Source organism: Sycon ciliatum, chromosome 10, assembly GCF_964019385.1.
Source record: "Sycon ciliatum chromosome 10, ocSycCili1.1, whole genome shotgun sequence".
In the NCBI taxonomy this organism is placed as follows: domain Eukaryota; kingdom Metazoa; phylum Porifera; class Calcarea; order Leucosolenida; family Sycettidae; genus Sycon; species Sycon ciliatum.
Window position 1 is genome coordinate 23,076,757 of NC_088652.1, and position 13,012 is coordinate 23,089,768.

Sequence of the window (13,012 nt, forward strand, 5' to 3'; positions counted from 1 at the left end):
CGAGCATAGGAGCACGACCGCTGGCGGAGCTTGGAGTGCTCGAAGTGGAGAAAGCTGAAGCCCGGTCCGATCATGAACATGATCTCCTCGTTACCGAAGCGCGCATCGGAGGACATTCAGCGAGGTGCCTCATTGATTCTGGTGCGACGCACAATTTCGCTTCGGATCGGTGGATAGCTGAAGCTTGTATTACCACGTCTTAGAGCGAGAATCAAATCTCCCTGACCATGGCTGATGATCGAAGAGAGCTGCTCAGTGAGACTGTGACGCCACGGCTTAGATTGGAAATCGGAGACCACGAATCCTGGGAGCAGCTGACAGTTATACCCTTGGAGGGATACGACGTAGTACTGGGCAAGCCGTGGCTGTCTCGTACTAACCCGCAAGTGGACTTCGCCAATAACCGTGTCACGCTGTCCGATCGGGAGAGAGGTCGTGATGTGACAGTGACGTGCGTGTCTGACATACCCGACAAACCCCCCTCAGCGGAGACGGATGAAGCCTACCCTGCGGAATTCATGAGTATCAAACAGGCTCGGAAAGCACTGAAGAAGGGAGCGGAATGTGTAATTGTGAAAATTGAAAGGGACGGCGGCGAAGGTGACAATAAGGAAATGAAAATAATGGTGGACAACGAGCGGCGTGCCGAACTCGAGCAGATTCTCAACAAGCACGGCAGCTGTTTTCCGCAGGAACTACCAATGGACCTGCCGCCGAGTTGGAGAACCGATCACGAAATTGATGTGGATCCTGATGCCAAGCCACCCTCCTAGTCTGCTGCGACTCAGTGGGCCAAACCTGAAAAAGGCCTCCTAGAAAAATCTCGTTCCGACTTTTGGGCACCGCAATTTTATTGGCCACGTCTAATCTAGATACCTTACTGAGCAGGATTGCGGTTGTTGTCACTCTGACAACTTTCTGAAAGGTATCCAAAAATGGGCTTTTCCATGTTGAAAATTTCTCTCTGGGCAGCCATTGTTTTGTATGCATTCATGCATGCGCATTGTACTACAAGCACTTGTAGGCCGCACTTACGTGCGGTAAGTACACGTGCACTGCACAGTCGACGATCCCGATGTGTTGCGCTGTACAATGCCTGCACGCACGCTGTGTGTGTGGTGCTGTGAAATGTGATTATGCACCAGAATAGACGAAAGTACACGAATTTAATGTTACCTGTCATGTCTCCCTACCCGTGATAGCTGACGGCCTGGGTGACTGGTCACTCAACGTTAACAGCAGCAAAACAGAGTGGCTTCACATCTCTGCCTCCACCACCGAATGGCGAAGATCGAAGCAACTTGGCTCTCTCTTGGGGGAAGAGGAGGACTTGAGCCGACGAATGGACCAAGCATCAACATCGTATGGCCGCATGTATTCGCTCTGGATACAACGTCGACTTGTATCCGAGGAAACCAGGCTTCGTCTCTACAATGCCATCGTCCTACCAACAATGTTATACAACTGCGAAACCTGGGGACTGACAGAGGCTGCACTGGAGAAGCTGAACGCCTTCCATAGACGTCAACTACGGAACTTGTTCGGAATTAGGTATCCTGCCATCATCTCCAACAAAGACCTATATTCCAGAGCACACACACAGCCACTTTCGCACACCGTTGCTGTCCGCCGTTTCCGGATGTTGGGTCATGTTCCGAGGATGCCCTCAGATGCCCCGCCACAGCAGGCAATGGACAACTACTTCCGTCGAGATGTCACCGGTGTGCGTGGATGCCCGAAATCGAACCTGGCCACGGCAGTCAAGGCAATCACAGCTGCCAGAGACATGCCACTGAAGACCATGACTGATCTGAGTGGGCTCAGAATGCACGCTTTAGACAAGCAATCATGGAGGGAACTCTCAGCCTGAGCTGGTTTTGCTCGCGGCTGCAACGCACGGGGTAGTGAACTCAGGACAGAAGCGGACCAGGCATCATTTTTTTTTTTTACTATGTTCACATTCCCAGCTCGAAAATAATAAAGAAAGACAATGATACTGAGACTAGGACGAACGTGACAACTATTGAGCAGGGGCTGCAGCGAGACACAGCAGTGATGGTGGGGCATTGATGACTCTGCCGACCTGAGATCTCGGCATCACGGCCACAAACACGCACCAATCATGACTTTGCATATCTATCGTTATGCTGCTTCATTACGCGACCTGTTTTATATTTATTATTATTATTATTATTATTATTGTCATGTCAAGTCGTGATATGGTACGATCTAGTGCACTGCACACTCCCTGCAGGCATGCACCCACAGTGCAGGCATGCACCCACTATACTTGGCATCTTCCTTCTCAGTTTGAACTTTCATTTCGAGATTGGTTTTTTGGTTTCAGTTTGTACTAGTATGTCTGTGGTCAAGGAGCACTAGAAGTAAGCGTCGTGATGAGTTTAAAGTGTCTCATTCACGTTCCGGAGTGCGGTGAGGAGGTGAAGCCCTTCACCCAGACAACGTGGAAGAAGGTGTGTGAAATATGCACTAGTGAAGCTGTTGCCGTAGAACATTTAGCTGAGCTCAGGGAGTTATGTCGTAGTGATGTTTGGCCTGAAAACGGAGGCTTCCACAGAAAATGTTACCAGAAAATAACGAATAATAACCCTCCGACGAAGGCAGAGTACCCCTCATTTAGCCATTCGGAAGAACTGTCTGTGCCGGAGTTGATGGAGCCAGAAGCCAAGCGCCGCCCCAGAACGAGCGCTGCACTAGCCGCGCCCGTCGTAGCTCCAGGCATGAAGGGCTGCATATTTTGTGGGAAGGAGAGGCGCCAGCAACCTGGCCGGAAGAATGTAGTCCAGTCCACAAGCGGGTGTGAATACGCACACACTGCAGCGAAGCTGTTACGCGCAGCAAACGTCAGAAAAGACGAAAAGGTCCAAGTTGGAATTGGTCAATCCGTCTCTGGAATATTTGCGCGCGAGGTTAACTACCATAAACAATGCTACAGGAATTACACGAGAGCTTAGTGCCCCTGTTTGCGAAGCCATGGTGGGGATGCATGCCTATACAGGTTGTGACACAACCAGTGCCTTCAGTGGCAGAGGGAAGAAGCTAGCATTTCAGCTGATCACCAAGCAAACCCCACAAGGCGAGCTGGCTCGAAAGGCTATGGCATCACTCGGTGCATCATTTGACGCACTACCAGCTGACATTTTCGCCTGCATCGAGCAGTTCACTTGCGGTATATACGGCTTCAACACCGCCACATCTATCAACGAAGTACGATACCAGATGTTCTGCTCTCGCTCGACGCAATCCAGCTCCCTTCCTCCTTGCCAAGATGCGCTGCTCAAGCATGCTGCAAGAGCAAATTACCAGGCCAGTATCTGGCGCCGTGCTCTGGAAGCTTCCGCGGATGTCCCACCACCGCATAGCCCTGGTCAAGGGTGGACCATTGATTGTGGCGGTGGTTTGGAAGTGGACTGGCTCAGCTTGGCACCAGCACCATCGAGCCTGATGGAATTTGTTTCATGCGGTTGCACGACAGGCTGCAAGCACGGACATTGCTCCTGCCGGAGACAGCACCTCAATTGCACGTATGCTTGCAAGTGCTCTCACTCGGGCCAGGAGTGTGAGAATGGGCAACCACTGGAGCTTCAAGTAACTGCAGAACTCAGTGAAGACGAGGATGAATAAGAAAAAGAATGCCCATCCTGACAGGTATGTATAATGTGATTGAAGATTGAGTGTTCATTAGAGTTCAGTGATGCACATTGTACAATCATGAACATGTACGTGACTGTACATCATGCCCAGTTCAAGTCCTTCTGATGTTTGCTCAGTGTTCAGTATCAATATCACATGTGGACTAAAATCAATGTGGGAGATATAAAAATGCACGGGAATGATCATTGCGATTATTTTTCATTGCCATCGGCTTGGGCCTCATTTCCTCTGTGCTGCGCTGATGAGTCCACAAAGGACGAACTAGTTCTGTCCACACGTTGGGTGATCATTGGAATTGGAATTGTGTATTTTCTATGACCTGATTATTCTCTACAGGTCGACCTTTTTCGGCAACATGAAACATATTCCGTATGGCTAATCCTGCAGTATAAGTCAGGGTTATGATGATGAAGTCTCCCTCGTACACAGCTGCAACAAACGTAGTCTTCTGGGGTCACGCGGTCCTTCAGGTCTGGTCTGTCAGTGACCTGTGTGCTGATGGTCACAGTGTTGTGATCCTTTCTCTGGACATTCAGATTATTCTGCAACCCATATAATAACTATGCAATGCATAAATGCGGCTGTGTGTTCTGCCTCATATCTGTATAATGTACACCATTTTTGTAATGAACGGTCTGAGATATCCTCCGTACCGTCTCTCACAGCCGGAACTCGAAGAACTGCAGAAACAGCAGGAGAAACTGCTCAAGCACGGCTTCATCGAACCCAGCAGATCACCGTATGCCGCACCTGTCTTCTTTGTTAAGAAGGCTGACGGTTTGCTGAGGCTGGTGTGCGACTGGAGACCTCTGAACAACATTACCGTGAAGATGCAAGCCTGTCTGCCAAATATCGACGATCAATTTGATACCATACGTGGAACAAAGTATTTCTCAAAGCTGGATCTAATGTCGGTTTATCACCAAGTCAGAGTTAGAGAGCAAGATATACCAAAGACCGCAATCAACACCCCGTTCGGCCAGTACCAGTTCCGTGTGATGGGGTTCGGCTTGACAAATGCACCAGCAACATTTATGGGCCTGATGAACGATGTCCTCCGTCCATTCCTACGGAAGTGCGTCGTAGTCTTCCTGGACGACATTCTCGTGTTCAGCAGGACGTGGACCGAGCATCTAAAGCATCTCGACAGTGGCCTGTCCGCACTGGAAGAAGCTCAGCTGTATTGCAAGCGTGCCAAGTGCGAATTTGCAGCTCCGTCCATGAAGTTCCTTGGACACATCATTTCTGGAGAGACAATCGGTCCTGATCCGGAGAAGCTGCAAGCTGTTGACGAGTGGTCGCCACCACAGTCTGTTCCTGAAATCCGTCGATTCCTGGGTTTCGCCAATTATTTCCGGCGATTCATTAAGGAATATGCATCAATTGCACGGCCTTTGGAAACACTTACTGGAAAGCATTCCCGTTTTGTATGGTGTTCAGCACAGCAGAATGCTTTTGACATGCTGAAGCAAGCACTTGTATCTGCACCAGTTCTGCGTTTGGCTGATGTTGCACAACCGTTCCGTGTGGTGACGGATGCCAGCGATACAGCCATTGGTGGTGTCTTACTTCAACAGGAAGATGGTGATTGGCTCCCAGTTGCCTACACCAGCAGATGACTACGCCCAGAAGAAGCAAACTACACAGCAATGGAAAGAGAAACGCTAGCTGTCGTCCACGCTTTGATAGTATGGAAGCTATACCTATTTGAACGGTTTGAAGTTATCACAGACAACCAAGGTGTGAAATATCTAGGCACCAAGACCAACGTGTCTAAACGGGAAGCTAGGTGGATTGACTTCCTGGCAGACTTCAATTTCAGCATTGTCCACCGACCCGGCAAGGAGAACATCGCAGATGCATTGTCCCGGTCTATCGCCAGCGTTGAGGTAACCGTACGGCAAGAACAACAGTTCCAAGATCTGTTAGCAAGCGGCTATGCAGCCGATAAATTCTGCTGCACTATTATCACCGGATTGAATGATCGGGACGAGCAGCTGCAGCAGCGTTACCACTGGGACGCCTCCAGCAAGCAGCTCTACTTGAAGTATGACCCTGAGTGGAGGATTTGCATTCCGGCTGGACCACTGCGGAGAAAATGGCTCAACCTCTGTCATGACAGCCTGTCAGCGGGACACCCAGGGCGTGACCGAACATATGCGAGACTTGCTCGGAGGTACTATTGGCCAAGAATGGGAAGATTTGTCGCAAGGTATGTGAAGGCATGTCGAACATGCCAGCGTACAAAGGGAGACAAACCAAGGGAGAATCGTCTCCAGCCGTTGCCAGTACCACAAGCACCATGGGAATGCATTGGCATGGATCTTATTACCGGCCTTCCAACTACACCGCAGGGTAATGATGCGATTCTGACTTTCATCGATCGGTTGACTAAGCAAGCCCATTTCGTTGCCACTAAGATTTCTATAGACGCACAGGGTGTGGCTGATCTGTACATGCGCAATGTCTATCGCCTACACGGTCTCAGTAAGTCCATTGTGAGCGACCGTGATCCTCGTTTCACTGCCGAGCTTTACCGTGATGTCTTCAAGCAGCTGGGAGTTCGCCTCGACTTTTCAACTGCCAATCACCCGCAGACTGATGGTGCAACGGAACGAGTGCATCGGACAATAGGTCAAATCTTACGTTCAGCAGTTAACCATCGGCAGACTAATTGGGAGGAACTTCTGCCGATATGCGAGTTTGCTTACAACGACATGGTTCAAGGATCTACAGGTGATACTCCATTCTATTTAAACTACGACCAACATCCGTGATCTGCTGCAGACGCCCTTCTCCAGGCGGAGGTTTCAACTTGCCATGAGGCGCAACCCTGGGTCATTCGCCAGAAGTCGGCACTGCAAGTAGCAAAGGACAGCATCCAGGATGCAATCCGAAGCCAAGAGTTCTACGCCAACCGGTCAAGACGGAACTCTAGATTCAAGGTGGGGGATGAAGTGATGGTCCACAGGGACTATATAACCAAGTCAGTATCACGAGATCAGCCTTGCGCCATACTGAGACCATGCTGGTTCGGTCCATTTACAGTCAAGAAGACATTTGGCTCGACTGTGCGGTTGGACCTTCCAAGAACATGTCGTGTCCATCCGGTGTTCAACACAGCTGCACTGAAATTGTTCGTTACTGATGAGCTCAATCCTCAGTCACCAGCTCCACCACCTGTAATTGACCTTGATGGCAATGAGCGTTTCATTGTCGAAGAAGTGGCTTCTCATCGAATTCACCGCGGAAAGCAGCAGTACTTGGTAAAATGGAAGGGTTACGATGAGCCGACCTGGGAGCCTGCAACCTACTTGATGGATGAACCTGGATCACCAATCTTGCCGTTGAGGCAGTATCTTCAGAACTAAATTGAATGGAAGGGGAGTAGTGTGATAGTTCTCACCTTTACATATCAATTTATTGCAGGCATTTCAAACCCCTCTCTCATGCAGACAGCTTGGCGAGCGATCTCGGCCGTTTTGCAGAATGGAACTGATTCCGAGTAGCCGATTAGTTTTTTGTGCGTCGCGCTGATCTTGCCTGCGCAATGTGACAAGATAATCAATTTTGATGTGGCGCTGTATAAATCAGAATCATCCAACCGTCGCTCTCGAAATCTAGCTAGAACTTTCAGGTACTAGTAAACTAACTTACTAACCAAAATTGGGATGAAATGGGCTGCCAAGTGAGCATTGGTGACATAAACACAAAGCTGAAACTTGAAAGATAAGCGACAATATTGCTGACGCGGACTAAGTACATTAGCTTTAAAGGATGATGGGATTTGCACCAAATGTGAGTGCAACTTATCCGGTGCAATCATATCCTTTCTAGTGTATGTACTTGTATCATCATTATTCTCACACCCAGTACTCACCACACAGAGAAGCTTGAATGTCTGCTCCGTCAGCAGCTGTTCTCGTAGCTTTCTCGACACTCTGCAGAGGCGGAAAATTGACCTGACATCAAGGCAGGGCAGAATTGACGAGGACCACACATCGTAGATGAGGCCCTCAAGATTGTTGGAGCTTTCATTCACTAACTGGTAATGCTCTTCAGCTGCATTTTCTTCCTCCACACCAGATATGTCCATAGAGCACCGTGCATGACCAGCATGATCAGCATTCGGCACTGGTGCTGACTGAGGACATCCAGGCTCAGCATGGATGCTCGGTACCGTCAAGTTTGTTTCATGCGGACTGAGACTCCCAACTGCCAGTGCAACTGATGCTTCATCATAATATAAGCTATCCTGAAGTCGCCTGGAAGCACATTCCTGACTATTCGAACTGGCACCACAGGAAAGCGGGTCCAATGGATTCTCATTTGTCGCACATGAGCTCGAAGTTTGCACATCGGTTTTTGAGGTTCCACCTTCCGAGTTATGACGGTTTTGAATACGTTGTAACTGGAGTTGGTGCGAATGTGTATTGTCATCTTCCATCTCTGCTTTAGTCCCTGCCTCATTGAGTCTGCACAGGCAAGACATACCACAACACAGAACAAGTAAGACTTGAGTCGTTCACTATTTTGGTATGGGTAGCAAATGAGAAAATATGGATTTTCCACACCCATACAACACATCACAACAGGGCTTGAAGTCGACGACGTCAGAAGTCAAAACCTCACGACAAATACAATTTAAAAGGAAAAAAAGGCTAGCTCGGATCAGCTATTATCGTGTCAAGGCACGAAAATGTAAAGCATCCTTGAAAAAATACTGGATCAAAAACAGATAACTGCCGGTACTTTGCCGGCATTGTTGCGGTCTTTGTAGTTCTGTATCTTCGTAAATTATATCCTAAAATATACATTTTGGACATGTTCTATGGACGTGTTCTACATGTGTGACTGATGGGGAAGTTATTTTTTCATAGTAATTTGGATAAAAAATGGACAGTATGCAGTGAAAATTTTCAAAAAGTGACAAGACTGTAAACGTACGTTTCGAGGAGAGCAACAAGGTGGACAAGTTTCGCTGTAAGCATTTCCTATAATTATGTCTGTGACATGCATGAGTAAAAAGGTTAGACGTTGATTGCAGCGCACCGAACGAAAAGAAAAAAGAGGATTTGTTCAGAACAGTTTTCTTGTTACATTCATCAGTGAATCTACATAACAATGGAATGGGAGCTACTTGAAACAATTCTTATAGGGAGAAGCAAAAGTGAAATTAAATGGCAAAAGAGGTGATAATAGGACACCACTTCAAGCATTGTACGACATGTGTCATGTAGATAGCGAGAAATATTTCAGCAGCCAGGAGAATGCACGCATGAATTGCACCAGAGCAAGTGTTGTGTCGTGCGAGTCATGCTCATGTTATGCAGCTGAACGTTTTAGAAGCCATTTTCATACACTAGTAAAAGCCAGTGTTGTGCCAGCAGAACATTATGACTCTAAATATTTTCACGTAGTATTGTGTTAGTATGGTATGTTGATTGCCCCCCCCCCCCCCTCCACACTCTCTCCCCTTCTGTTCATGGTTTGTTTTTGCTTGTGCTGGTGCGATTCATAATTATGTGCATTATGATGGTTGCTGAAGTATTTCTCGCTGTCTTCATGTAGTACAAGGCTTGATGTGGTGTCATATTATCACCTCTTTATTATTATTATTCTTACAAGTACAATTTTGAAACTCGGATATTGAGCCAATAGTAATACTTCCTTCGTTAACAAAATCTTCGTGATGGATTTTGATGGATAAGAAAACGCTTAGAACAAGTCAAGAACAGTTTGTATCGACTGCAAATCACTGAACGAAGGTAGTTCAGGCTATGGACAGCGTCTTTGCAAGAGAACTTGTTGGCGGAATGAACAGAGAGTTCCGTTTGCGTCGCTTTCGCTTGACTCATTTTTGACCCTACTTCGCTGTCGTCATCTGCTGTACGTCATCTCTCTCGAGTCGTTGTTCAACTTGTTTCAGCCTGGCCTCGGCTTCTTTGATCACACTCCACTGAACTTGATGTCGCCGTCGTTCAAGTAAGTTGGCTCTCAAGCTGCGTGATCAGCCGCGATGGTGATTACTCGTTTCCACCAGGGAGTCGTAAAAATAGTTTACGCCTCCCTGGTTTCATCTCCGCTCTCCAGAACTCCTCGACACGAGGAGTAAAGGCATAGCCAAATTAATTCCATTTTCTCTGATTGATACTCCTGCCAGCGCTGAGCGGCAGCGGCTACCAAGTCCAGTCGACTTTCCTTAGCTACGAGACTTGTGTTGGACTGCAGACTTCTGAAAGAATACATGGTCATCAGCATTCGCATCTGGGCTTTGAGCAGGTTGAACAAGAACTTGGATTCAGAATTATTTCATTGCGCCTTTCGATCGGAGCAGCTCCTTGTTCACTCCCTCATTGTGTGGGCTCGCTGCTCCGTTCCATTGCTCTCTATCACTCTCACACTCAGTGCTAGAGTAGTAGAGAGGCCAAGCAGCGCTATATCCCCTCGGTGAAGTGGTAAATCAGTTTCGCTCGCCATGACTGTCATCACCTATGTTGCCACAGCCCAACCATCGATTTCGCTCGGCTTGTTGTGAAAGGTCGCTTTCCATGCATCGTACCTCTTTCATGGCATGCCAGGGAAGGCCAAGAAAGTGATCGCAACTCATTTCACGGCAGTTTGTGCGCACAGCAGTCCCTCAAAAATCCATCACGAAGTTTTTGTTAACGGAGGAAGTAATGTAAAGAGAACCTACATGTATAAGTAACGAGTTATGACTATCCCATTTCAGTTTTGTGCCTTGTTGTCACACTACCTGACTGTATTATCTCGTTGCCTTGGTGGACTGTTAGTCAGAACTCGTAACTTGTACAGTCCGTATCGCCTATAAGGTTGGCGGCTATAGTAATATACCGGGTATAGTGATCAATTTCTCAAATTCATTTCCGTTTTCCATAACTAAGTATACACAGTTATCGCGCATAGTAATAATCGTCTATAGTAGTAATATCGCCTATAGTGATCAAATTCATATTTTAAAAGACCTTTATTACATTATTTTTGCATCGGTTATAGTGATTGATGTAAAATCAAGCGATGTCAGAGGAGAAAAGGGTGTTACTTCTTCGTGAAGAACTTGTCCTGTGAGTGTTGTTTGGTGAGTTTTGCTCGTACAAGTTGCCGAAATATGCCTCCATCATGAGGAAATGCTGATTTTGTGTGTCAGGAGCTACAGCCAGCTACATGACATTGTACATGTATGTAGTGCGTATGTGCACGGCGCGCTGAGTCGTTTGACACCCCACTCGCATACATTGCATGCAGTATCGGTCATAGTAATATATCGCTTATAGTGATAAAATGCTCAAAATCAAACACCAACGCTATAGGCGATACTGACTGTACGTCCTTTCCTCTTTACATCTTATCATTTCATTTCGCTTTTACTTGTCCATATAAAGTTGAATATAAGAGGGGTTGTCAACTGACAACCGCTCTATTTTGTTGCTGTTCACTCTTGGCACATGCGTTGGATGAAAATTCTCTTATTAATGATGTCGAAAAGTTATTTACGTTCCGGTGACTGGCCCGAAATGTCAATTATATTTCGACATGAATAATAAAAGAATTTTCATCCAGCGCATGCGCCAAGAGTGAACAGCAACTAAATAGAGCGTTGTCAGTTGACAAACTCCATATCATTTACAATGCAGTTGCATGATGTCCATCACTTTCTGAACATATAAAGTTGTTTCAAGTATTTATCATTCCATTGTTACGTAGATTCACTGATGAATGTACTTGCTCCGGAAACAAAAACTTCGTGACTTTTTTACATGACATTTCACGGAGTTACTGTGCTCAACAGAAGTGTTCTTTTGGAGGAGAAACACTTCAACACATTCAATCCACATATCCACAATATCTACAGGATCGATTAGTGGGAGTAGAGTCTCAGTCTGGGTTGCCATCGCTCGTCTGATCACCGCTCAAACCGTTGCAAGTGGCAGGTCGATCGACACGATGTCGTATGTCGCGGAGGAGCTTCTCCGCGTCCCTGATCGTCTTCGCTGTTATCTGAATGCCTTCTCCAACATCTCGGCGGAGATCAAGATGGCGCTGCAGTGCTGGTACTCAAAACCGCCTCCGCTCTCGCTCGAGGTTGCCCCGGAACAACAAACACAGGCAAAGCCGGACATTTCAAAAATTTCCTCGTACCAGCACTTTCAGACTGCCCCGATCACATCTCGCCTGTTCTCCTTTGCGACCAAGGACACATCGTCAAGGCTGCTGGAAAAGGCGCGATCATCCACGTAACGTTGAGGTCTGGGCTCTGCAGTGGCGGAACGACACTTCTATTTTGAACGTGTTCATCTTGCTCTGCTGCGCGAAGTGACGATTGTCACATCTCTGCGTTTTGGAGTTTTGACACCTTGCCGACCTGTTCGCATGCCGACAGGCGTTTCGGGGATGGCGAAGATTTCAAAACGCTAGCTGCTATTGCTATTCATTTTCCGCTCTTCTTGCCCCTGTGTGCCATTGTCCTGCTCTCTCAAGGTCTGAACAAAAAAATAGCAACGACGGGCAGTGAGCGCAGTGCTTTTCTTCGTATTGCGCCTGGTGGACGAAAATGAAAAACATGTTCGCTTTGCTTTGTTTGCAGCGTCGACACCCTTGCTCTGCGACGACTGTCGGCTCTCCAGAATATGAATCATGCTTTCCTACGATTCCGAAATGTCATGTCAGTGTTTCAGGCTGACAGAACCAGTGAGAAAGAGCGAAATAACAGCAGCGAAAAGTAGTGAAAAAGTCACGAAGTTTTTGTTTCCGGAGGAAGTAACAAGAATATTGTTCTGAACAAATCCTCTCTTTCCTTTTCGTTGTGTGCCCTGCAATCATCGTATAACATTTTTACTCATGCATGGCGATATATAAAAAGCTTAGAGCGAATTTTCTCCTCCTTGTTGCTATGACGAGACTGTATTCCTTCTGGTTGCATTCTGAGTCTTGGAAGACCGTCAGTTGATCTCACTGAAATAATATTATGCCAGCTCACCTCTTCTTCATCTTCTCTCTGACAGCAGCAGTTGTACTGCAATCGTCAAGCCTGACGAACCTAGAGGAAACCAGGTAAGCCCATACAGTCATGTACTTTCTTCAATTATAATTATGACAATAAAAACTTGCTTGACAATAATTTTGTAAACGCAATTCATTCATCAAGATTACCTTACGTCTGTGGCAGTGAGAGCCTTCGATCCTTTGCTGGAGTTCTTCTTTCCGCTTCGACAATTGCTGTACGTAGCTATCTACGGCGGGCCTGCAACATCAGTTTTTGTAAATCTAGAGAATAACGTTATAGAGCGGCCATCTGTTCTCTGGACAGAAAACGACT

At 47.1% G+C, this 13,012-nt stretch overlaps 1 protein-coding gene and 1 long non-coding RNA gene across 3 annotated transcripts; one reads left to right on the forward strand and one right to left on the reverse strand.

Annotated features, from left to right (window-relative positions):
* Nucleotides 1-227: 227 nt before the first annotated feature.
* On the forward strand, nucleotides 228-773 carry LOC135826753 (uncharacterized). The gene has a single exon (XM_065339355.1). It carries the CDS (start codon nucleotides 228-230, stop codon nucleotides 771-773), a length of 546 nt encoding a protein of 181 aa, XP_065195427.1.
* Nucleotides 774-7,363: 6,590 nt separating this feature from the next.
* Nucleotides 7,364-13,012, reverse strand: LOC135826362 (uncharacterized). Of its 2 annotated transcripts, none has more exons than XR_010555266.1 (3): nucleotides 12,852-13,012; nucleotides 12,674-12,733; nucleotides 7,364-8,150 (listed from the first exon to the last, which is right to left on the reverse strand). It is a non-coding gene; the product is annotated as an uncharacterized LOC135826362 (long non-coding RNA). The 2 variants fall into 2 exon arrangements; XR_010555267.1 differs by having other exon boundaries at nucleotides 12,847-13,012.